The 27,630-nt window shown below is 39.5% G+C and overlaps 1 protein-coding gene and 1 pseudogene across 6 annotated transcripts in view; both read right to left on the bottom strand.

Annotated features, from left to right (window-relative positions):
* The window catches only part of G3BP2 (G3BP stress granule assembly factor 2), an 80,449-nt gene that overhangs the window by 17,571 nt on the left and 35,248 nt on the right, over positions 1–27,630 (bottom strand). For 2 of the 6 annotated variants that reach the window (XM_026509948.4, XM_026509947.4), the window contains exons 1-2: positions 15,511–19,463; positions 90–208 (exon numbers count right to left, since the gene is read on the bottom strand). In XM_026509948.4, coding sequence (XP_026365733.1) covers positions 90–184 — 95 coding nt within the window. In that variant the 5' untranslated portion in view covers positions 185–208; positions 15,511–19,463. Of the gene's footprint in view, positions 1–89; positions 209–15,316; positions 19,464–27,630 lie in introns of those variants that run through there. The other 4 variants (XM_048211835.2, XM_044388179.3, XM_048211836.2 and 1 more) reach the window with 3 other exon arrangements.
* On the bottom strand, positions 6,765–11,269 carry LOC113263264 (60S ribosomal protein L36a-like; annotated as a pseudogene).

Genomic DNA, 27,630 nt, shown 5'->3' on the forward strand with positions numbered 1-27,630 from the left:
ACATGAAATAAGAAAGACAAAATACTATGTAGGCCTATTCAAGAAAACAAAACTAAATAAAAATACTAAATAATCCATTTAGAATTTACCTGTGTAAATATTCTGGAGCTTTATTCAGCAAAGTATAATATTGCCTCACAAACTCCCGCCCTACAAGCAGCGGACTGGGCTTCTCCATAACCATTTCTTTGCTGCACAATGTCAAATGCTAAGGGAGCAAAAACAAGAATGATAACTATTAAAAACTCATCTTTGTAAACTTCCAGGAAGTAAATTTTCTTAGCCATACAAACAGGAATAAAGACAATACATTTATTGAAAAGCAATTTACAACAACAAAATAATAAATTCCCAACAACTACTGGTAACTTCCAATATGTGCAGTTCCTCTTTGTCTCTATTCCTCAATTACCCCCCCACCCCCACATAGTTCTTTGTCTTATTCCGAGAAAGTACCATGCTGCCTCACAGTATGAACAACATAACCAAGTCTTTTCCATGCACAGTACCGCTTTCCTCTGGTGACTATAATCCATGTCCTCCGATTCCGATAGTTTACTTTTGAAAACTAGGCAGAAGGCACAAGTCAGGACCTGGAGATTGGACTTATTATGGGAAAGTACGGACTTGTATTTTCTATTTGCTCTCCTTAGAACTATTTCACTGTGTCAAAATGATAATAATTACCATTAAAAATCAGCAATAACCTGAGTACGCAGAGAATAGTATTTTTTTTACATTTGGTATATGTCCAGTATTTCTTTCCGTTAACTAAGTAATAAGCATCTAACTATATTGCCAGGTGTTCTTTGATAAAGGGGACAGCGTGGTGAACAAGATTAAGACTTTAGCCCTCCAGAAGTTTATAATCGGGTGGAATTTAAGAAACAAAACAAGCAAAAGGGAAAAAAATATGAGAGACAAATCAAGAAACAGACCCTTAAATCCAGAGAACAAACTGATGGTTAAACCAGAGGGGAGGTGGGTGGGGGGATGGGTTAAATAGGTGATCAACACAGGGTGATGTATGGAAGTGCTGAATCTGTATACTGTACACCTGAAACTAATGTAATACTGTATGTTAACTAGAATTAAAATAAAAACTTAAAAGTTCATAATCTGTCATGGATTATAAACAAGCACACAGGAAACAGAATGGGTGAGGTGCTATGATAAAGTACTGCTAAGCTGAAATCTCAAAGGTATGATCAAGAATAACAAATCCACAGTCAAGGCAGGGGGAGGGAGGGTCTATGCTGATGGGGGGGCTTAAAAATAAAAGAAAAACAAATACAAAATACATATAGGAACACAATAATTTAAAGTAAATGAATTATATATGGTTATAGCCCCCAGATCAGTCAAAATTATAACATCAGGAATTGGAAAAGAGGGAGAAGAAAATAGAAAGTTAAATATTATTTGTTTAAATATATATATGTATATAATTTATAATCAAATATCCTTTCTCCTATTACACTTAAAAGTTATGAAAAAATCCACTGTATCTGTATTTACTGGGCAAACTGGGATACAGTTTAAATTCCTGCTTACAAATAAATCTCAATGTAGGTTTCTTTCTTTTCTTTCTTTTTTTTTAGAGAGGGAGGAGGAGGGGTAGAAGGAGAGTGGGAGAGAGAAAGAATCCTAAACAGGCTACACGCCCAGTGCAGAGGACACAGGGTTCAGTCTCAGAACCAGGAGATCATGACCTGGGCCAAAACCAAGAGCCGCACTTAACCGACTGAGTCACCCAGGTGTCCCTAGGTTTCCTTTAAACAAAAAATTCTATAGCCAAAGAAAACCTGCCATAATCATTACAATTGTGATAATGTTTTTAAATAAAAATCAGGAGGCACACTTGGGTGGTTCAGCTGATTGTCTGACTTCAGCCCAGTTTATGATCTCAGGGTCCTGGAATCAAGCCCCAAGTTGGCCTCTGCACTCAGCAGGTCTGCTTGTCCCTCTCCCTCTGCCCCCACCCCCACTTGTGCACGCACGCTCTCTCCCTCTCTCTCAAGTTAAATCTTTAGAAATAGGGGTGCCTGGGTGGCTCAGCTGGTTAAGCATCTGCCTTTGGCTCAGGTCATGATCCTGGGATCCTGGGATCCAGCCCCGCCTTGGGCTCCCTGCTCAATGGGGAGTCTGCTTCTCCCTCTCCCGCTCCTCCTGCTTGTGCTGCTTGTGCTTGCGTGCACTCTCTGTGAAATGAGTAAATAAAATCTTGAAAAAAAAATCTTTATAAATACATAAACCATGGCAGAGCCTACAGGCAAGACTGTAGCTCTATACAATCCCAGTGTTTTCTCTCCTTTTATGACAGTCCTGAAATGGTACAAAACCCCACAAACCTGTTTAAATTTTTAATGCCTCACTTGCTTTCAAAAATAGTTAATTCACTGCTTCCAGTGGCAGGGTCTAGGGATGAGGCAGTAACAAGAAGCCTTTGAAGCAGTTCACGGAGATGAAGAGGAAGCTAAGGCTTTCCAACAGAAACAAAAAGAGAAGCAGCTGGAGGAACTAAAGTGAAGGGTCTGGGGAAGGGTCCCCAGGCCACAGGTGAGAAATCTGGCAGGAAGTAAGCAGTTCCTTGTGTCTCCATTAGGAGATTGCTACCTGATTTCCACTGCTGTTTAAAACATCTGATTCTCTGCCATAACATGTTGCTACCTTTACCTAGAATGAAGTGTTGTGTCAGAGCCTGTTGTACATTAAAGAATAAACTTTGGAAAAGAAGAAAAAAAAAAACCCATACAGTGGGGCTCATCTTCTCTTTACTCCCTCTTACTCAGCCATTGCTACCTTAGCTGTAAGGTCAGAGTAAACCCAGCCTAGAATCCTGCCCATCTGCTCTTCAGTCTTTGTTCTACCTTGAATTCTGTATCACCTACAATTAAACGATCTTTTTTTAAAAAAAGAAAAGAAAAATTTAATTCACAAAGCACAATCAGATAGTGTCACTTCAGGTGCCATTTGTTTCCCCTAAACCTAAAAACTTCCAATAAGGACTAGCAAATCCTAATGCATAAAAGAATTCCCATCTGCTACATTTAAAGTAACAAAGCTAAGCAACACAGTATTTTTATTTTGAATAATGGGGAAGTGTAAAGAACAGACTTATCTAGTAAAATTTTATAAAATAACTAAAATGAAAATTAATACATACTTTAATACTGTAACTGATGCCAAAATAATACTACGATGTGGTAAGATACTAACTTAACCTCCAAATACAATATCTATGTACAAAACAGTTTTGTTCAAATGGTAAATAATAGAAATGCTATTAGGGACTGCTGATGGATTTGGAGATTCTCATGTTTTTCTTCCTTCTCTTCGTATTTCCAGATTTTCTACAATGACACTGTCATCTATCCCAAATCTTCCATCACATTCATGAAGGATACATTTACCTACCATTTTGGTCACATACATATAACCAAAGTAAAAAAAAAAAAAAAAAAAAAAAAAAGACTGAATACATGTATCAATACCAAAGAAAGGTCAGAATACACTTTAGAGTTATTGTAACAAAGTTTGAGAGGCTTTCAAAAGCCCACCATCTACATATACAATCACGAGTATGGTGGTCACATCATCAATACAGATCAGAGACAGGCAAGGTAGACACACAGTGAAGGCAACTTTAACGAGATTATTCAATAAATTATTCAAAGGAGGTAACTTGGAAAGTGAACCTCAAATGGTGGATGAGGTAAGGCAATGCTAATGTGGTAAAAGGCTAAACAAAGAGCTATACAGAGGCTGGGCAGAGTCCATCTTTAGGTGCAGGGAAGGCTTCCACAGGGAATGATAAAACAAAAAGAAGTTACTCATAGGATACTTCTTCCTTATTAACTCTGATTTAAAGTGAGTCAGAATTTAGTGGGCTGGGGGCACCTGGGTGGCTCAGATGGTTAAAGCATCTGCCTTGGGCTCAGGTCATGATCTCTGGGTCCTGGGACTGAGCCCCCAGAGTTGGGGTCCTGGCTCAGCGGGTAATCTGCTTCTCCCCTTCCTCTGCTCATGTTCTCTCTCTCCCTGTCTCAAATGAATAAATTTCAAAAATCTTAAAAAAAAAAAAAGAATTTAGTGGGCTAAATATAACTGGTGGAAATTAACCACATCAACATCAACCCGAAATATATTAGAGACAAAAGGGAAAAAAGTAACCTGACTTACCTATTTTTCAAGACACACTAATTTATTTGTTCTACACAAACTGCCATCTTGCCCATCTTCCCTAGAGTAGGAAAATTAACAGTGCAATACATAAGGAATGCATCAAAGAAACATTAAGATTAAATTATAAATGAACCACCAACAGGTAGTCTGGGTAGCTGTAGGAAGTTAAGACTTGGAAAACTGAGTAATACAAAGCTTGCATTTATAATTCATACACAGCCAATATAGACAAGAATTTGGTCAAGGGGAAAAACAAAAGAGCCAAATTATACATTCAGAATAAATGTGATTACAAGAACAATTGTGCTGTTTTTATTATTCACAGCAAAGTACCCAACTCTTAGGTAAGCAATTTCTGGGATTTGGGTCCTTTCATTTCTTTTTTAAATTCCTTCTTTAAATTTTTTTTAGATTTTATTTATTTGAGAGAGAGAGAGACAGAGTGAGAGAGCTGGAGGAGAGGGAGAGGCAGATGGAAAACCAGGCTCCCTGCTCAGCGGGGAGCCGGACACAGGGCTGGATACCCAGACTTCGGGATCACCACCTGAGCTGAAGGCAGATGCCTGAATAAGCCACCTAGACGCCCCTAAAAAAATTTTAATTTTTAAAAATTAGAACAATTTTTAAAAAAGATTTTATTTGAGAGAGAGAGACAGTGAGAGAGAGCATGAGAGAGGGGGAGGGGCAGAGGGAGAGGGAGAAGCAGGCTCCCAGCTGAGCAGGGAGCCCAATGCCCAATCCCAGGATCCTGGGATCATGACCTCAGCTGAAGGCAGAGGCTTAACCAACTGAGCCACCCAGGTACCCCCCATTTCTTTTTAAAAAGTTATTAAAAAAAAAAAAACAAAACACAACACACTGAACATGGGACAGAAAAAGCTTTTAACTATCTAAGGCCATGAAAAAGCTATGACCTTTTTGGATCTTAATTTTCTAAGTTACAAACTGAGATACGATCTCTGGTCAAACCCACAAAACTATACGATTCAACAAAGACAGCCAAGATTAAAGGATACTTATGTACAAAAAGAATCTTCTTCAGTTGGTTGTTAGCTCTAGCACCTTTAAAGATAAGAGCAATTATCATCTAACATCTTTTTAGATAAAGTAAAACTGCATGTATTAAACCCCATTTTTCCCATGAACACGTGAAAATGTGGAGATTTCTGCCACACTGGGATCCATACTGTAAAATTTCCTTGTTAAGTAAAAACAATTGGTCCTTTTTATTCATCCAGATGCCAACATGATTATATCTGGTTTCCCTCACTACTTAGAGCCTTAACTATTTCAGAGATCATCATTCTACTTTTCACCTTTATCTCACTTAAAATCCCCATATATTGTGTATCATCAACATTCTTTTATTCATTCTTGTTTCTTAAAATGATTCCTCTTCATTTGCCTAGACTAATTCCTGAAGCATATCTACTCCAGCTCTCATGGGAAATTGCTATCAATTGCCACTATCTTTTCTTAATCTCTTAATACCATCGAGAGGGAAGTGGAGGAAAGAAAAGTAACACATATATACACAAGAAAAAAAAAGAAGTCACATTGGGCTTCATCCTATAATATACTTCAATTTCTTCAATTTCAAAATAACTTAAAAAAAAAAAAAACCTATTATCAACCAAAGGAATTTTTGGTTCCTTCCTAGGCTAAAACTTCAGCTTTTAGTTAAGTACTTAGGTTTTTTGCTTACTTTCTCGTTAAAAGTAAGTTTGGTGAATCACAAACTAGTATAATGAAGCTGCCCACAAAGCAAAGAATCTCAGGCTACAACATAGATGTAATGTCTAAAATGAGCTGATAGGGGCGCCTGGGTGGCACAGCGGTTGGGCGTCTGCCTTCGGCTCAGGGCGTGATCCCGGCGTTATGGGATCGAGCCCCATATCAGGCTCCTCCGCTATGAGCCTGCTTCTTCCTCTCCCATTCCCCCTGCTTGTGTTCCCTCTCTCGCTGGCTGTCTCTATCTCTGTCAAATAAATAAATAAAATCTTTAAAAAAAAAATAAATAAAAATAAAATAAAATAAAATGAGCTGATAATTCTACTTTGTAAAAGTTAACTACTGGTTGAACAGTAAATGGAAATTTCAGGAAGGTAGATCAATATAATGCAAGAATAACCAGAATAGAGCTACTTCATAAATAGACAGTCATTGCTGGATTTATTCCAGAGACTAACTGAACAATTTAGAGGAAATATAGTAAAATAATCTATGTCTAACAACATTAGATTAGGTTGTTCCAACACTAGGATTCTAAAAGTCTATTAAACAAGAACTAAAACCTTTGATTCCTACTCCAATACTCATTCCATACCTTCCTATCTGTAACAACTGAAATCCTATGCATTCTTTAGGACCAGATATTGTATCCCTGAAAATCATTCCTGATTCTTCTATAAACTATAACTGTCTTTCCTCTGAATTCTCAAAGTACTTGAGTCTTTATCATGGCACTTTCTTAATCATATAGTTCCCTAAATTACTAACTGTGCATTAATCTTCCTCAACTCTCCTCTCAAATATAATCTGAGCTCTCCCTTAAATATAATTCTCTGGAAAGTCACGTGTTTTTTTTTTTTTTTTTGATGGCACTACTTTATTTCCCTCTTAAAAAACCAACTGCAACCAAATGAAGTGAACATAACCTCAAGATTTTATCATCTTCGTAATATAACAAAATATGAAGCCTAGAACTGGATCACTTGGCCCTTTCTCTTATCTCCTCCCAGTTCAAAATGCTTGCATCTCTTAATAGCCAGCATTCTCTTAGTCTGCAATTGGGCTCAACACATTCAAGCCTCAGCACAATCTTCTTTGTAGTTTTAGCCTTTTTCCAGAAAATTGGCTTAATCTGCCCACCACAACCATGCTGCTTCCTGTCATAACACTGCTTTCCCTTGGCATAAAGAGAATCTTTGCCTTTCTTGTACTGTGTCACTTCGTGGGGCTGGTGCTTGCCTCACTTCTTGCAGAAAGTCCGGCGGGTTTTAGGAACGTTCACCATGTTTGAGAGAACACTATCTGCATGGGAAGCTGGAAAGTCACAATTCTTAAAAACCCACCGACCTCTCCTCAGTCTTCCACTTGTCTGCATCAGCATCACTGATAACCTCCTCCCAATGCTTCTACTAGTGTTCTACGTAAGGCAACTTTCCTTCTCATCAAAATGCAGAAGTTCTCAAAGTTCTGTCTTCTAACCTGGAAATTTCAGAGAGTCTAATGGCTTTAGCTCTCATATCTACCTAAATGTAAATCTAGTCTCTACCATGAGCTCAAATTTTACATTTTAACCCCATGCCGAATACCCACACATGCCCTCATAGGTTATATGCATCTCTCAGAATGTTTTCCTTATTTCTGTTAATGATGCCACCATCTTCTTGGCTAGAATGATCAATCCTAAGTGACTTTCCTTCTTTAAGCTCCAAACTGTGAAATCCTGACAACTCAAAAGTTTCTCAGATTTTGTCCCATTCTTTCCACTTCCACTGAATTTACACTCTACATCTTCCTCAAATCTTCCAAACTTCTTTATCACGTTCAGCATACATTAAATACAGTAAAATTCAAACACCTGCATTTAACTTGAAGTGTAAGGTACTTCACAGAAATCCATGACATTCATGGTCCTGACAAACTTTCCAAATTTATCTCCCATCACACTTTTCACCTCAATAACAAATTCTGTGTTTGAAGAGCAGTATGCCACTCACCATCATTCCCCGAACCTGCAATTTTCATTCTTTAGGCCACTGTCTTATTTCATTCAACCTAAGATGGGTGAATAGTAGGGAAAACACAAATTCTTCCAACATTTAATGAATGTCTACTATATATGTATCAAAAACTATGTAAGGAAAAACAATGGTGAACATGAAAGACATGATCTGCTGCTCCAAAGAAATTTAAAGTCCAGTGGGAGACAAAATTCCTAAACACAATTATGTGATAAATGCTACAGCCCTATCACAAAGAATATACCATTTGAAAACTGGAACAGGCGTAGAAATTGGACATGAAGAAAATGAGGAAGTATCTCAAGCCAAAGCTAAGAGAAAATTTTTAGGGGATGACTATCTCCTCAAAACCTTATGCCACCAAATCCTTCCCCTATTCATTCTTCAAAAACCTGCCCAAAATCTCATTCCAGTTGTACCTCTGGCTTTCCTAACTAGGGTCCACCAGAAAGGATCAACCGTTTCTTCCTCTTAGTATCATAGATCTCTTCTTTAGCTCTAACTTTTGCACGTAATCCTAATAATATATGTAAATGAGCACAGACACATCCCTCTCCTATTTGGAAGACTCCTCTATGCTAATGCTAAGCATAAGCCTGGCAGCATTATGCTTCCAGATGCTCAAGAGACATAATCTTCGTAGCATCCGCCATTGCTGTGCACATAACAGGATTAAAAAATCTGTTGAACAATTCTGATACGAAAGCCCTAAGAGAAGCAACAACTAAAATACAAAGATATCTCAGTAGTTAATGAATAAAACTATGGAGGAATGTTAATGAATAGATTAAATACATTAAGCACACAATTTCAAGCTATCTTTAAAGTCAATCACTGGGACGGCACCTGGGTGGCTGATGGGTTAGGCATCTGCCTTTGGCTCAGGTCATGATCTTCGGGTCCTGGGATGGAGCCCCAGGTCAGGCTCCCAGCTCAGCTGGGAGTCTGCTTCTCCCTCTCCCTCTGCCTGTGCTCTCTCTCTCTCAAATGAATAAATAAAATCTTAAAAAAAAAAAGTCAATCATCTACACTCCTGTGCTTATTTATATGTAATTGTATATTCGTACAGTCATCTACAAGAATACATACTACTCTTGTAATATGAAGTTAGAGAGTTTTGAGATTAAAGGTCCAAACAAATCAAACACAGCAGTTTTGGCACAAATAATTTTAAGAACTTTTAGAACTTTAAAATCAGAACTTAAAGCTCTGATTTTAGAACTTTAAGAAATTTTAGAAATCCCCCCCAAATTAGCATTACAACAGACCTACACAATATAGTCAATTTCTTTTCAAAGGTACCAAGGTAATTTTATCTTTTCAACAAAAAGATATGGGGACAACCTGACATCCACACATTAAAAAGAAAAGGAAGTCTGACTCATACTTGGCACCCACATACAAAAATTACGTTGAAATGGACCACAGACATAAATGTAAAACCTAAAATTTCTAGAAGAAAACTTTTGTACCCTTACGTTAAGTAAAGATTTTAGATAAAACACAAGAATTAAAAAAAAAAACACCTGCAAGTTGGACCTCCATCAAAATATAAAACCTTTCATTTAAAGTCATCATTTAGAAAATGAAAAGACAAGCCACAGTCTGAAAAAAGTATCTGTATAATAAATATATGATAAAGGACTTGTATCCAGAAAAAAACTACATCTCTCGTAACTTAAAAAAAAAAGCACTACTGAAGGCTAAAAAAGTTGGTATTACATGATTCTACTGATACGACATTCTGTAAAATGCAAAACTATACGATTAAATCAGATCGGGGCGCCTGGGTGGCACAGCGGTTGGGCGTCTGCCTTCGGCTCAGGGCGTGATCCCGGCGTTCTGGGATCAAGCCCCACATCAGGCTCCTCTGCTATGAGCCTGCTTCTCCCTCTCCCACTCCCCCTGCTTGTGTTCCCTCTCTCACTGGCTGTCTCCATCTCTGTCAAATAAATAAATAAATAAAATCTTTAAAAATAAATAAATAAATAAATCAGATCAGAGGCCGGAGGCATAAAGGACTATAAAGGAACAGGAGAGAACTTCTAGGGTGATGGGACTATTTTATATCTTGACCATGGTGGTGGTTTCATGACTGTATGTTGACATGACTTCATGTGTAAAGTCATTAAACCACACATGAAGAGTTGGTAAATTATTCCCCAAATTTTAAATTTAGCAATACAATTATACTTCATTATGTCAATCATTTCATGAACATGTATGCAGAATCCCTTAACGCAATATACAGGAACCATGGTACTCTGCAACTCAGAATATCCAGTTCAAAAAAAGGCAATTTATTCAAAATTGACACCTTTCACTTATAAAATAAACAAAAATGAAAATTATTGGTAACATCCAGTATTGTTCAGGGTGTGGGGAAATGGGGTCTTCCACAATGTTTGTGAAAATATAAACTGTTACAACCTTTTGGCGATGTAATTTTGCAGTTTTAAAAAATTAATTAAAAATGAACGCATAAACCCGTAATTCCACTTCTAAGATACATTACAAAGAACTACACATACAACTGCACAAAGATGTATACTCAAAGTTGTTCAATGCCACAAAAGAAAATCAAGCGGTCTAAATATCCATCAACAGGGAAATGGAAGGCTATAAAATACAAAATTATGCACTCATTTAAAATAGGGGAAAATAAGAAAATCATAAATGTGGACAAGAAATACTGTCCACAAAAGTAATAAGCAAATTGTAGAATAATTTATAAACCCCATCTTTGGAAAAAAACATGATATAAAACGAACAAACACTCATGGGTCCAGGAAAAATAAAAAACGGCTATATACCAATTCTTGTCACCACCGGTAAGACATTAAATACTATTTTAAAATTTTCATTTAATATCTGATAACCTTCTAACAGATACATGTTACTCATTAGAAAACATGGCTCTAGGGTAGGGGTGCCTGGCTGGCTCAGTGGGTAGAGCAAGCAACTCTTAATCTGGGGGTTGTGAGTGTAAGCCCACACAGACGTAGAGATTACTAAAAGAAATAAATAAACTTAAAAAAAAAAAAAAGAAATGAAAACATGACTCTACAATAAAGGCCAAGAGTGTGAGAATTCATTTACCACTACTAGTAAAACAAAAAGGCAATCCCTGACATTAAGCCTACATTAGTGACAATTTATGGTTAAAGTTTAAGTGTGCTTAAATATTACCAACTAATTGAAGATAGCACTGAGGAGGCTGAGATGGGGAAAACAGACTAATACCATGCTGGTATTAAACTGAGCAGTTGCGTACAGAATGAGTAATAACGAAAAGGGTACTGAAAATAAAAAAAAAAAAAAAAAAAAAGAAAAGAAAAAAGAAAAACTTACTGCCTAGGATCCTAGGGTGCACTCTCCAAGGTTCCCAAAAGCTGATTTAAAAAATCTTTGATACGCTTACCTGATAAAATACTATTTTTGGTAACCTGATATTAACAGTCTTAGAAACAAAAATACAATGAACCGAACCCTGACTATAACATAAAACATCAATTCATATGCAGTCATTAAAATACTTGAAAGACAATAAAACCATCGAAGAAAACACTGAACACAGTATAAAATTTATAAGTAAGGTATGATTTCAATAATGTACAGGCTACGCATGCACTTGGGCAAGAAAATGAAATTAATTTTTTAGATCTACTATAACAAAATAGTTTTCAGAGCAGATTACAATGGAAAAGACATGGTAATACAAGCAAAATAATGTCGTATTCCATCAGTTATCTTTAATCTTGGGGATCTCTGAAACGGCATCTCCATTCTCATTAAAGGAATTTCTCCATACAGTGATAAAATGGCTAGATCTACATAAATCATAGACTCCAACTACTACTGTTAACTTCAAACACCTGGCTGCAACCACAATCTATAAGCATCAAAATGCACAATCAAAAATTCACTTTGAGGAACCTGGAGTGTCCTGACCACCATTTATAAAGAGTGATAACTGTAGCATCTTTGGTCAAGTAGTTTGGGGGCAGGGGACGGGACTTTCACTCACTGCAAATTACTGACATGAAATTTCATGCCACATTTTGATGCCATTTCAATGCTTGGAAAAAATAGTCAAAATGAAAATTGCAAAGAAGCTGAGACACTATGCCATCTTATTTAAAAAAAAAATCAGGAAACCAAAAGAAAATTTTTAAATCTACGAAAATATTATTTCAGCACTGTAAAGTTACATGTACTGTATCTTGATTTCTATAAAAAGAATAAGATCTCTAGTAACAGGATGCAGTTCTTTACAAGTAAGAAACCATGTTACCAAAGGCCATGTCTCTGCTAGGACACAGATTATCTCTACTACTGGATACTTAACTCCTTTTCCTCTCTAGAGCCCCTTACTCAGAGCGGGTATCACATTAGTCAAGCCCAGGCCCTTTCTCACTAAGCCACGGACTATTCCCAAACTCAACACATAACCTCATATTAAAACTGGAACTTTCTGCAACTCCAGATCTCTTTACTAATCAAAACAGCAAGGAACCTTTTTAAGATTTTTTTAAACTTTTAAGTAATCCCTAAACCCAAAGTGGGGCTGGAACTCACAACCGTGAGATCAAGAGTCCCGTGTTCTACCAGGCCAGCCAGTCGCCCCCAACAATGAATAGCTCTTTAAAGCAGAAACCTTCAATTTGTTGTGGCAGTCCATTGAATGAAAGTATCACAAACAAGATCTAAGTACCAGTGGTAGAAATAAATAAAAGGTAGTTGTGGATTAAGTAAAGTAAGCCTTTTCTTTTCTCAGACCCTAAAGTAAAGGAAGCAAATTTCAAAGTTCAGAAGCTCTTAAAATTGACCAAGCATTATGAAAAGAAAAAGCTGCACCAGGAAAATAAAAGCACACATTTATATTACCCTTTAAAGTTTAACACGTAACCTACATGTTCCTTCATCTCCTTGAAACAGATAGGATATTTAACTTCATTTAGAGAAAAGGAAACTGATGGTTAGGGAGCCTACGGAAAGGAGTTTACAAGATCCCTCAGTTATAGTCATGAGAGAGGATTTGAAATCAGATCTCCTGTCTCTAGTGATATTTTCATTATACCTGGTTAAGAACCATCACTTTAGAAGAACAGCTATGGAGGCAAGAATATAAAAATCTTCTGAAGTCCAACTGCCAGCTTATTTGATACTGCTGGGAGGAGCGAAAAGGAAAGGGCAGTAACATAATACAACAAAAATCCAAGAGTCATCCAAAATATCTGCAATGATGTACTAAAATAAGGTAAACTATCTAGAAGTTAAAAGATATGAATAAACTGAAGATATGAACAGCCATCAAGAAACTGATTCTATTGCTTCTGAAGCCAGTCCAGAGTTCTGGGATAAGAACCGATTTGTCCTAGCAGCTCTTAAACAAGCGTCTACCGATGGAGAGTAACTAAGTCATGTTTGTCAATTAAATTCTACTGAATTTAACTTCAGAAGCAACCCTTAAGTTTGTACCTATCAAACCCAGCCTTGAAAAGGGGTCATTCTCCACCTCTGTATCAACACAGTGTAAAACATGGGCAGTATTAAAGTAACCTAAGAAAGAATTAATGTTCGATACTGATAATGGGTAATCAATAGCAATAATTTTGCAGGATAAGAAAACTGTTAAGAATCTTAACACACCATTAGTATTTACAGATTTTCAGCAACTGATATAGAAATTTTCATTTCTGATCTCTCATAAGTAAAATATGGATAAAGAGTATTTCCTGCTACCAACAGCGCCAATATTACTGAAACTCAAGAATCGAACTAATGAACACTAAATTAGAATATCAAATTATTTAAAGACTTTTCTTCTTCTCCTTTCTTCTGCTTCTGATCCCTAAGTACCCCACGAATATTCTCGTTTTCTCCACTCTTAAGACTTGTTCACCACTAATATTTCAACCCCAAATATTTAAAAACCTGAACCATAACAACTCCGAACAAGCAATCCATTTGAGGTCCTTATCCTCGCAATTCCTTGATAGCGTTTCAGAACTAAACAGCCTCTAGAGACTAAATCATAACACAGGAATACACATGACTAATCCCCCAAATTTAAGAAAATAGGAAGGTAATATCACCAAAGAAACTACACATAATCCGGTTCTAAGAAGTTCAAGCTAATCATACCGTGTATCTTTTAAAACCAGGAATTTTGGACATCAAAAGGACCACTGGATACTACCAAGGCCAAGTGTTTACTTACAAACTTTGTTCACATGCCTAAGGCTATATTAACTGCCTAATATGGAGCTTAGACAAGGAATCCCCATCTTCTTTCCCTCTAACATACGGGGCTCCCTAACTGCAGTTGATGGTTCACGGATCCAGGTACCGGCAATGCTAACATTTGGAGGACTAGCACGGTATGTGGAGCCTTGAACATAAAAACAGTATTTTAACCCAAGTTGAAATCTTAACTTGGGGAGAGGAGGGTCAACTTTGCTATCATTCCAGCTTCGGTGCACGAGTTTTGTTGTTGTTGTTTTTTAAAGGGAGCAAAGGCACCTACCCTCAAATAAATTTAAAAAAAAAATCTGTTAAGAAATTAGGTATGCCTTGGGGGGAAAAATGATCTATGCGGAAAACTGAAGATGCAAATCTATATTCGCTCTAAATCGGCACAGAGCCATCTTAAGAAATCTGCTTTTAAAGACGCAGATAAAATTCGATCAGATTCGACTAACAAAAATCAACACGATCTAGGGAAGCTTATGTTTTTCTCGTTGACTATCCTTCCACTGCCCCCCCCCCCAAAGTGGGGGAAGAGGAAGAAACCCATTTCCAAAAGCACTCAAACATCTTTTCTATTCGCGGGTCAATACAGGATTGTCTGCATAAAAAGAGCAGGAAAAAGGTGTACGTTATATACAGCCAGGGTTTCTGAACACGTTAGGGATAAACCCGAGAGGGGCCAAAGACCGAGGAACACTAGGTACTGGGTAAGCAAAGCGGCGGCTGCCTTCAAACCCGGATTCTGTTTCGGTGCAGAGAAATGGTGCCCGGAGGCCGCTACTTTCGCATCTGCGTCGCTTCTGCCTCCGCCGACACAGCCTCTTTTCCCCTCCCCCACGGGCGGGGCGGCGACGGCCTCCCCGCTCCCTTAGAACCGGGAATAAGAGACGCAAACGACTCGGAGACAAGGCTGGTGGGCTCCCCACCCTAAAACATCCTCTCCAGAAAGCCTACTCCTCCACGTCCCGTATTAAGCCTCCACCAGCGCGCCTTTCGGAGCTGCTGCGTCTCCGGTCCCAGCTCGCCACCTCATCTCCAACAAATCCGGGCCCCACCTGTGCCCTCCGGGCCCTTCGTCCGCACAACGCGCGCCGGTCACCTCCCTTCCCACGCGGCCTCCCATCCCTCACCTGAGAGGAAAGGCTTGACTTCTTTCACGCACACACGGCAGCGTAGGCAGCCGGCAAGAACAATGTCTCTCTCTGCCGCGACACCTCCGACACTACGGCTCACGCACAGGACGGTTGCCTCGAGCCGCGGCGCGCGAAGGGAATGTCCCCTTCCGACCACCACACAGACCTCCCTTCCCGGCCCCCGTACACACCTCCAACCAACAGCGGCGGCGGGTACGTCGCGCGGAGGTCAGCAGGAGAGTCGCCGAGGACAGGCTGCAGCGGATTCTTCTCGCTCGCCGCACCCTCCCTCCGACAAACCTCAAGCCTCGGAAGCCGGAGAGCCGCGAGCTCGTTTCCCTTACAACCACCTCCTCCCGGGCGCCAGGCTCTGCGGCGAGCGACAAGGAACACGGACGTCCCGCCCCCTTTGCCGCCGCCCCCTCTTATTGTTTTACCCCTGCCGAAAGGGCTGGGGAACCCCCCAGCACGGCTTTAGCCAATCACGCATCTCCTTCGCGAGCTAGACCCAACCTTCTCGCGTTTCTCTGCGGAGCACGCGCAGAACGCCGCCGCGCTCACGTACTCTCGCGCCCAGAAAGCCGGGGAACCGGAACCGGCCTGAAGCCGCGGCGAGAGTCCGCTGATTTGACGTCACAAGGAGGCTGCCTTTCTACTGCCCTACGGCTCTGGCCTTGCCGCCCTTCGAGATCGCGCCCGAACAGGAACCGGTTGGCTGCAGCGCAGTGTCTTTTGCGGTGTCTTTTGGAGAGCGATATTTCTGGTCCTTTTGATTATTAATGTTAAAAGGGAAGAAATTTAGTCATTTTTTCTTTGAACTAGGTGTGTGCAGGTTGCTTCACTAGACCATAAAATGCAGCCAGTGGTTTCAGCTGTTTGCACCCTAAACTCACCTATATTGTTTATTAACCCATCCTAGGAAATGGAGGTATTAAACTCCACGGAGAAGGTCAAATTCACCCTAACAGCTCAAAGCAATATATGTTATGGAGCCGCCTAGGTGCTAGGCCCTAGGATGTGGAAAAATTTAATGCGGCCTGCACAGAGGGGAAAAGAATCTTATTTCTTTGTGTGCCTGTTCTGTATTTAGGTGTTGCTAAATACATACTAAGCGTTTTACATACTAAGGCCACTGAAAGGCTGAAATCCCAGGAGATACCAGGATTACAGCCCTGTCCTAGATCTAGGCCCAGACTTGGCCCCAGGGCATAGCTGGGAAAACACTAGACACTGACTCTCGTGACCTTGATTCATGGAAAAAGCCAAATCTCCTTACAGTCAAGGAAGCCACTTTGGACCTTAGTTCTGGCAATGTTTGTCAAAAGAATATCAAGACCAGAGGCATTTTTGGAAGGAAGGGCTGAGAAAATGATGAAAGAAATGAAAGGGCAATTAGAAAAGGAAAGAACACATTTATTACGTGCCCATGTACCAAACATAATGTGGGAATAGACATTTCATCAGTTTTAAGAGCAATTATAAGGTACTTTCCACATATGAAAACCAAGGTTTAGAGAGGCATTGCCAACATCTGAACCTCCAAAAACGTCACTGTTTTTACCTTAGTTTCCTTAATCATTTTGTTACGTGAAAAATATTTGAGCAGACCATAACGTTTATGAAATGAACTTTGACGTGTTTTTTTTCCTTTGAAGCATAACATATTACATGCAGATTTCCCTTTAATACTTCTGTACTAGACAGTCTTCAAATTACTTTATGTAATTGTTTAAGCATAACAATAACCCTATAGAGTAGTTACTATCTTATGTCCATTTTACAGATGAAGAAGTTGAAGTTTACAGAGATCAAGTATCTTTCCAAGGTCACATAGCTACTGTTTTGGGTGGAGCTGGATCAAATACAAGCCATCCACCATTATACTCCATGGCCTTAACCACAGGCTGTAGAATACTCTCACTGTATTAATTGCCACAATTTATTTATTTATCCATCTATCTATCTATCTCCTCTACTGCTGATTTGATATTTCGATTGTTTCCAGCTTGGGTTTGTTTATCTATCTATCTATCTATCTATCTATCTATCTCCTCTACTGCTGATTTGATATTTCGATTGTTTCCGGTTTGGGATTCTTATTCACAGCCACTGTTATTCTTTCCAATAACAGATCCTGGTGCATAGGTATAAAAGTTTCTTTAGAGCAATGGTTCTCAGAAATTAACCTACATCAGAATCACCCGGAGTGCTTGTTAAGCTACAGATTGCTGAGCCCCACTCCCAGGGTTTCTGATTCATCACGTCTGTGTTGAGGCCTGAGAATTTACATTTCTAACAAGTTCCCAGGTGATGATGCTATTGCTCCTCTCCTAACCACACTTTAAAAACCCACTGACTGGGGTGCCTGGCTGGCTCAGTCAGTGAAGCATGCAACTCTTGATGGGGTCGTGAGTTCAAGCCCCACACTGGGTGTAGAGATTACTTAAAAATCTTAAAAACAAAACAAAACAAAACCACTGACTTATGGGTCGAGTCGACAAACTTACACTGTAAAGGGCCAGAGAGTGAATATCTTAAGTTTTGAGGGCCACAAATGGTCTTTTTACATATCCCACCCTACCCCCTTTCGAAATCCATTAAAAATGTAAAGAAACAGGGGCACCTGGGTGACTCAGTTGGTTGAGCATCAGACTCTTGGTTTCCGCTCAGGTCATGATCTTAGGGTTGTGGGATGGAGCCCAGCCTTGGGCTCTTGCACTCAGCGGGCAGTTTGCTTGAGGTTCTCTCTCTTCCTCTTCCTCTCCCTCTCCCCTTCCCTCCACTCGAGCTCTCTAAAATAAATCTTTTTTTTTTTAAGATTTTATTTATTCGTTTGAGAGAGAGACAGAGACAGAGAACAAACGGGGAGAGGCAGAGGGAGAGGGAGAAGCAGATTCCCGGATGAGCTGGGAACCTGATATGGGGGTCAATCCCAGGACCTAGAGATCATGACCTGAGCCAAAGGCAGACGCCCCTAAAATAAATAAATCTTAAAAAAAAAAAAAAAAAAAAAAGAGGGACGCCTGGATGGCTCAGTCAGTTGGGCGTCTGCCTTTGGCTCAGATCATGATCCCAGGGTCCTGGGATCAAGCCCCACGTCAGGCACCCTGCTCAGTGGGGATCCTGCTTTTCCCTCTCCCTCTGCCGTTTCCCCTGCTTGTGCTCTCTTGCTCTCTCTGTCAAATAAATAAATAAAATCTTTTAAAAAAAGAAAAGATTCTCTCCCTCTGCCGCTCCCTCCTTCCCTGCTCTCTCTCAAAAAAAGTAGAAACATTTTTCGCTTAGCTCTAGGGCTATCCAAAAATAGGCCTCAGGCAACCCCTGCTCTAGGATCAATACCAATAAGTGAGTTACTGGGAAAAAAGATTCAGCTATCTTCAATTTAGTAAAAAACCATAATAATAATAAATAATAATAATAAACTGTTTTCCTAAGTGGTGATTTTTACTTCCTGAATATCGCTCAAGTCTGTGCCCTTTGAATGCCTCTCCATACTTAGAGCATCTGCCCAGGTTGAGGCCCCTTTCATCTTTCCAGAATGATTGCAGCAGCCTCCTAATGTCCCTGCCCTTCAAATACAACCTCCACAAAACATCCTCTCCCCTAATAGACTGTAAGGCTGGGAGACCAGTGTGTATTGCAATGATTCAGTGACTCAAGCCAAAAACCTTTAAGTCAAACTTGACTCTCATACTACACAGCCAATCATCAATAAACTTCTATTCCCCCTACCATCAATATTTAATCTGGATTAAACACTGCTCATCACTATTACTACTATTACCATAGTCCAGGCCACCATCGCCTACTGCAACAGCCTTCCACTGGTCTCGATGCATCCACACATCCCACAGCAGTCTAATCTCACAGGCACAGCAACCAGATCCTTCATAGCTACAATCAGATGACATTTCAAAACCTTCCAAAGGCAACACAATCAAATTCCAAGTCCTGGGGTGCCTGGGTGGTTCAGTTGGTTAAGTGTCTGCCTTTAGCTCAGGTCATGACCTCAGGGTCCTGGGATCGAGCCCCACATGGGGCTCTCTGCTCAGTGGGGAGCCTGCTTCTCCCTGTCCCTCTGTCTGCTGCTCCCCCTACTTGTGCTCACTCTCTGTCAAATAAATAAATAAAATCTTAAACAAAATAAAATAAAATTCCAAGTCCTGACTGGCCTACAAGGCCTACCTGATCTAGTCTTTATGTTATTTCCACCTCTTTTCTTACGACTTTTTCTTTTATACATAACCCACTCTTCAGTTTATCGAAAGTCTGTAACAAATCAAAGTAAATTCCATCTGTTGATTTCTCCAAGTACTCCTACTAAAAGATCTCACTCAAGCATTCTAAGGTGAGTTAGGTATGATTTTCCCCTGCCCAAACTATCCTTCTTAGAATTTGAGTTGATCTAATACTGCTTAAACAGTCTACTAGCTTGTCTAAGCTGTATCTATGGTTATTTTGTATTCTCTATATATTCTATAGTTCCTAGATTCTCTTCTAGATTTTTCTTTAAATAAATAGAAGTCAAATGGTAATCTATGGGGCACCTGGGGGCTTAGTCAGTGGAGCATCCGACTCTTGGTTTCGGCTGGGGACGTGATCTGGTAGTCACGGCATCAAGCCCCCTGTCAGGTCGGCACTGGGCAGGGAGTCTACTTGAGATTCTCTCTTTCCCTCTCCCTCTGCTCCTGCTCCCGGTTCTTCTCACGCTCACTCACACTCTCTTTCTCTTTAATAAGTAAATAAAGTTAAAAAATGTGTATATATATGTTCAAATGGTGATCTACGGGTTGTCTGGCAGAATGTCCACTTAATTACCATATAGGATTCTTTAAAACTCCTGGGGGGGCACCTGGGTGGCACAGCGGTTAGGCGTCTGCCTTCGGCTCAGGGCGTGATCCCGGCGTTATGGGATCGAGCCCCACATCAGGCTCCTCTGCTGTGAGCCTGCTTCTTCCTCTCCCACTCCCCCCTGCTTGTGTTCCCTCTCTCGCTGGCTGTCTCTATCTCTGTCAAATAAATAAATAAAATCTTTTAAAAAATAAATAAATAAAACTCCTGGGATTCCTTCATTCCATAGCCACCACTGAGTGCCAATGTATCAAGCAGAGCACTAGGCTCAGGATGAGGCAAAATAATTGAAACTTAGTGTCTTCAGCAAATGGGGAGAGGGACAAGGGAGAGAAAAGAGAGAGCGAGAGGAGGAAAGGGAGAAAAATAGAAAAAGACAGGCAGAGAGACACAGTGAAAGAGGGAGACTCAGAGAAAGGCGGTCGGGAGACAATGACCATAGAGGGTACTGTTAAGTGATAATGCACTAGGAATACCGAACAGCACTTTGTACTTCTTCGCAACACTGAATTTTTAAATGTATAATATCTGATGTTTTCCCTCTTGTATACACACATACCCCGTAAGTTCCACGAGGGAAGATCTCTCGTTTGCCTCTGCAATCCAGCACCTGGTACTGGCTGAGTAAAAGTGCAGCCCTGGGGCGCCTGGGTGGCTCCGATGGTGAAGCCTTCAGCTCAGCTCATGATCTCAGCAGGGAGTCTGCTTCTCCCTCTCCCTCCGCCTCTCCCCCTGCTTGTGCTCTCTCTCTCTGTATCGCTCTGTCTTAAATGAATAAATAAAATCTTAAAAAAAAAAAGTGCTGCCGTAAAGTCTTCATGAATTGTGTGAATGATCATTTGACAGCAGACAGAGGGCACAACAGTCTTAGTCCTGGACACCTTGTAGTTGTGATGTTTTTGCCCTAACTTCTAAAACAGTATATGATTTGTAGATTTCTATTCTTTCTTGATGAATGATAATTTTAAGACTGTAGGTTTTCCCCCTGCTTATAGTTTAGGCGACATCCCATGGGTTCTATTCACTACTATTGTTATTCTAAGCAGCTTGGAGTAGTTTACATTTACTTTTTGATTCAGTTATTGTTTAGAGATAGGTTATTGAGAATGTCTGAATAGTTTTAATTTTTAAATTTAATTTTTTAACTTTTACTTGTTTTAGTCTGTGAGTATGGCAGGTACGTTTCCGTGCTTCGTAGAATTGTTGAGATTTTTCTTTGCAGCCTAATACAGGTACAAGTTTTGCAAGTTGTCTATAATAATATATTTTTTCAAAAAGTGAAAACGACTTTTAAGAGAAGACAGTGGCAAGGAGAAAAGAAATTTGAGGAGTGTATAAGTGGCAAAAAATGTGATGATTAACTAGATATGGGGAGTAAGGGAGAAGCCCAGCATTGGATGCTTTGCTGGGGTTTTTTCTGGGTGACAAGAAAGCGGTAGGTAATATTCACTGAGATGTGAATACAGACTTCAGTCAATATTCTTCCAAATATTTTCTATCCATATTCTTTTTTAAATAAAGATTTTATTTATTTATTTATTTATTTATTTATTTATTTATTTATTATTTGAGAGAGAGAGAGCGGAAGGAGGGGGGACAGGAGCAGAGGGAGAAGGACAAGCAGACTCCTCGCTGAGCATGGAGCCAAGGTGGGGCTTAATCCCACGACCCTGAGATCAGGACCTGAGCCAAAATCAAGAGTTGGACACTTAACTGACTGAGCTACCCAGGTGGCTCTATCCATACTCTTATATAAAATAATATACTAGTTACTTCATTTCAATACTTTCTGACTGAACTGAATGCCACCTTAGGTCTTCTCCAAACACTGAATCAAGAGGAAACCATTTACTCTCCATTTCTTACCCTGCTCTAGTTCTGTTCATAGCACTTCTCACTACCTGACATGTATCATTTGGTGGGTTTTTAAAAGTCGTTGGCCTCCCAATAAACTTGAGTTCCATAAGGGCTCAAATTTGGTCTGTTTTGTTCAAAGATACATCTCTGCCACAAAGGAGACATTCAAAAATAATTAGTGAATAAATAAATGGATGTGTATGTGTGTATGTGATATATATATGGTATATATATATATATAAAGACAGATGGAGAGAAATGGGATCATAATTAAACATGGTTTTGCAGGATACTACTTTTTTCTTAACAGTATAATTTGGGCATCCTTTTATGTTAGTACATAGGTCTACCTAATTTTTTCCGCCAATGGTTACATAGATGAGGAATGACTTTTTAAGCTTAGAGGCAAGAGAATCAATTATAAAGAAAATTATGAGGATATAACCAAAACAAATATAAGCTATGTACTTGTACACTTCTGTCACAAATTTGAGTCAAAAGGACTAATAAAATTTGATAAGAAATCAATATGAAACTCTAATGAAGGGGCACGTGGGTGGCTCAGTTGGTTAAGCGTCTGCCTTCAGCTCAGGTCATGGTTTGGGAATCCCTGGATTGAGCCCTGCATCAGGCTCCTTGCTCAGCAGGGTGTCTGCTTCTCCCTCTCTCTCTGCTCCTCCCCAGCTCCTGCTCTCTCGCTTGCTCACTCTCTCTCTCAAATAAATAAAATTTTTAAAAAGAAAAAACCTAATCAAAAAACATGCAAAGGATGTCAAATTCATAGAAAAAAGTACGTAGCATTAAAAATACATAGTACATACATGAAGAGCTGTTAAAATGAAACAAGGGCAAACCATAAATAAATGTAAATATTTGTAAATGAAAACATCCAATATGAAAACCAAGCCCCTTTGTACATTTCTGTTGCAAGTAAACGTTAATTCATCCTTTAAAAAAAGTAATTTGGCAAGATATATCAAAAACTTTAAAATGGGGGCGCCTGGGTGGCACAGTGGTTAAGCGTCTGCCTTCGGCTCAGGGCGTGATCCCGGCGTTATGGGATCGAGCCCCACATCAGGCTCCTCTGATGTGAGCCTGCTTCTTCCTCTCCCACTCCCCCTGCTTGCATTCCCTCTCTCGCTGGCTGTCTCTATCTCATAAATAAATTTAAAAAATCTTTAAAAAAAAAAAAAACAAACTTTAAAATGTTTGCACTTTTTAAGCCAATAATTCCACTTCTAGGTATATATCTCTCTTAGGATATGCACCAAGAAGTGCACTATGGAGACGCCTGGCTGGCTCAGTCAGTGGAGCATGCAACTCTTGATCTTGGGGTTGTGAGTTCAAGCCCCACCCTGGATGTAGAGATTACTTAAAAATAAAATCTTAAAAAAAAAAAAAAAGTTCATTGTAATGTTATTTACTTATCACCATTTAAAAACTGGAGGCATCTTAAAAATAAAAAATAAATTTAAAAAATTAAAACTGAAGGCATCTTAAATACCTTACAGTGAATGGTTAAATAATTCACATAATCTTGACACATCCATATCTAAACCTGTAAGTTTAAATACTCAAAAATACATTTTTATGTTTCACATTTATGTTTCAACAAACATGTTTATGATGCAATCATAAGTCTAAAATATGGTACTCAATTTTCTATTAAGTAGGAACATGTTTCATGTTTTTGGTCAGCTTAATGTTTTTCTGTACCTCCTACTTTTCCAATGTCATATGTTACTTTCACAATAAAAAAATTATTAAATTGTTAAGGTGTTGCCTTAGTGCCTAAGGGAAGGGAAGCTTTGAATTTTTCATTCTTTCAGCTCTGTCTCCCTTTCCTCTCATAACATATAAAGAAACAATTTATATCATTTGACTAGAAATACCAAATCAAGCCATGAGAAGATAGAAGTGGTAAAACAAAAGAAATGAAATTACTAAAAAAGAAATCAGACTAATCAGACAAAAATCTGCCAATTGATGTTGAAGAAAAGATGCTGCCAGACATATAGAAAGACTTTGATATATTTTTTTCTCTCAAAGAAAAGAATTGGATCCAATCATTAGCAGATAAATTTCTAAAAAGAGTAAAATTACTAGAACTATATTAACTGATTCCTGATTTTATTATAGACTTCGGCATAAAATACTCATTTGTCATTTTAATTTACCAGGCTTTTCCTTTATGCCCTCTTATTTGACCATTTTCAACCTAACTGTATCTTTTTTTTTTCCTTTAAGATTTTATTTATTTGAGAGAGAGAGAGCAAGTGAGAGCACAAGCAGAGGGGAGAGGCAGAGGGAGAGGAAGAAGCAGACTCCCAGCCGAGCAGGGAGCCCAAGGTGAGGCGGGGCTAGATCCCGGGACTCCAGGACCACGACCCGAGCTGAAGGCAGGTGCTTAACCAACTGAGCCACCCAGGCGCCCCAAACTAAATGGATCTTAAAACGCCATCATCACCATTTTGCTGATGAAGTAAGTGTGTTTAAGAGATGACTTTTCATGCATGTTTCAAGGCCACACTTACCCCCACAGAAGTAGGGTTTATGTAGGACCCCAAAATATGAAGACTAGGCATTGGGGGTCAAATCCAAATCCTGAAAGGATCCTTGTTTTTCTTGGGAAGTATCTTTATTCATCACAATTTTAGCCTTCCAACGCTTACAACGACATTTAACCTTTCGAGACAGGCATAATGAATGTCTTGGACTGGCTACCAATCCAGTTAGTAAGGATTATGATGCCAGCAGCGTAGTCTGGGCTTTGGAGCCCGGCCGCCTGGATTTGCACCCTAGCTTCACTTCATCACTTGTTAGGTATATTACCTAGGTATTTTACTTCAGGCAGGATACTTAACATTTCTGTGCTTCAGTGTTTCTCATCCGTAAAATGGGAACAATAATATTTATCTTATTAGAACACTGTGAAGATTAGATGTAAAACATCTACAACTGTGTCTGGCACATGGGTAAATGTTCAATCAACATGAGCATTTAATGTTTGGTGTTTAAAAAAGCATATGCACCAAATGCTTTCAACTGACTCCTTTTTCCATGATTGCTCATTGATTTCCTTGGAAGTAAAACTTACATTTGTATAGCACTTTACAGTTTTCAAAACACTTTCAAACACAATTCATTTCAGTTTCACAAGCAATTCACAAAGTAGGCAAGCTGTACAAAGCTACAAGTGGCCAACTTAGAAAGAGACCCCAGAATCTCCCGGGGTTCCTGCCACTATGCCACGTCCCACTGTTAAATGAACTTTCGCAGCCTTGGAGCAAGCCTTCCTGATGGAAAACATGTTATTTGGGAACTTCAGGACTCTCTTGGTGCAGCTGGCTCCTTTGCAAAGCTTTCTGTTGCAAAGAGAAACCTGTTCCCAGGAGTAGGATGAATCCATTCCTTTTAGAATAGAATAGGGGAAAGGCTATTATGGCTGAAGAAAGAATCAAACATTAATTTCCCCTGAAATCTTTCCATCCATTATCCTTGTAAGCCTGGGACAGGTTAGGGTCTAAAGAGATGTTCTTCCTCTCTGTTTGATCATTGTGTTAAAATACGTCACATATCCAGAAAGATGCATAAAACATTTGAGTGACCTACCCATTTGTTAAGTATAAAATGGAACAATATGACTGCTTGAAGTAGGTGGTGGGTGTTAGCTACCTAACTGGTTTTGACCATACTCTTCAAGTCTTCAAGCAGCGAAGGTTCTAAATGCTACCAGCTTGGGAGAATAAAGGCTGCCAACTTGAAGGAGGTCACTTCTTCAGAATTTAAAGACGAAAATCTCATCAAAAATCAACCCAAAGTCGATTTTGGTCCGAAGAGTGTGTGACTTTTGATCTCTACGTGGTGAGCTTGAGCCTCACGTTGGGTGTTGAGATTTCAAAATAAATAAATAAACTTAAAAAAAAAATCAACCCAAAGAATTAGGTTACGAGATTACAAAAGTAACCCATCTGATTAATGGTTTATAAATTCTAATGGATTCTATCCAATGCTCATGAAGCTATGATGGCAGCTAAAATCACCTCGGGCTGAGTGCTCTAAAAGATACAGTAATCCTGGGAAGTACAACAACTAAAGATAATGTAAATAAAAGAAGAGTCGTCTGCCCTGAGTTGCCTGGAGTCCAAAAAATGATGACTTTGGAAGGAGGCAAAATTTCACCAGTGTTTATCTTGCACTGTCCAGGGTAGATTATATTTGGCAGACATGAATATTCTAATCATTACTGGGTTACATGGTGTATTTACTTTTGCAAGCCTTCTAGTCTGGATATGAGATGCCTTGAGGACATCCAGTTCTCTCCTCTTACTGCTCACCAAGCTCTCTGACCCACAGGAGGGGCTCTATTTATTGAAAAGGTATATCCCCCTTTGTGAAATAATATTCTGGTGGGTCATTAATTGGTCTCTAATGGATTACCTCAGTGTCAACCAGTATATCTGAGCCAGATTTCCTTGTGTGGAAAAGGAGGGAAGTTGTACCGGAAGAAGCCAGAGCTGAGGAGCAATTCTCCACTTAAATATAGGAGTGGGGAAAAAAGGATGAAATCCCATTTTCTTCACTAACTAGTATTTTTTTTAATCTCTACACCCAGTGTGGGGCTCCAACTCACCACCCGGAGATCAAGAGTTGCATGCTCTTTGATTGAGCCAGCCAGGCACCCCTTCATTAACTAGTGTTTTGATACCGGTCAGGTTAGTTCTCTTCTTCAACCTTTAGTTTCTTCAGGGATAAACAGCCAACTTTAGGGTTGTCGGGAGGATTAATTATAGTGTTTAGCACAGTTTCTAGCATAGAGGGTGTATAGGTCTGTTACAAAACCGAGGCAGACCTTCAATACTGGGGGACCGTAACACGGCGTGGTCATAAAGTCATAAACAGACATTAGCCTAGGTCTACCCTCCATCCTTCCACTCTCCGTTCTCCTCTTGGGTCAAATAGGTCGCTTGACCATGAGTCTTTGTCTTAAATAGACAGTCAAATTCAGGAGCAGGAAACGCATACAGTACCTTTAAAAGCAAATTTGTTTCACTAATTTTCTTCTAGCAACCAGGCTATAAAACTGTTCCAGGTTGCGGGGCACCTGGCCGGCTCACTCAGTGGAGCATGTGACTCTTTATCTCAGGGTTGTTAGGTTTAAGCCCACGTTGGGTGTAGAGATTATCTTAAAAAAATAAAATCTAAAAAAGAAAGAAAGAAAGAAAAAGAAAGAAAGAAAGAAAAAAGAAAGAAGAAAGAAAAAAGAAAGAAAAAAGAAAGAAAGAAAGAAAGAAAAAAAGAAAGAAAGAAAGAAAAGAAGAAGAAAGAAAAGAAAAAAGAAAAGAAAAGAAAACCACTCCAGGTAGTAAAAATCCCAACTGTATGCAAACTACAAGGCACTCATCAGCAGACCAAAAACTTCAAAGACAGGAGAGCAATTGTGAAACTTCTGCCGATTGGAAAAAGCTCATCATAAAAAGTTTTACAGCAAATACTCAGTGAAAGCATTTTGGCTTTCTTCTACCTTGCCAGTTGAGAACAAAACACGAGTGTCAGCATCAGGCCTCATTTTCCACCCACGGGCTTCCAGGGTCACCGCTTCC

Source organism: Ursus arctos, unplaced genomic scaffold, assembly GCF_023065955.2.
Source record: "Ursus arctos isolate Adak ecotype North America unplaced genomic scaffold, UrsArc2.0 scaffold_9, whole genome shotgun sequence".
NCBI lineage: Eukaryota > Metazoa > Chordata > Mammalia > Carnivora > Ursidae > Ursus > Ursus arctos.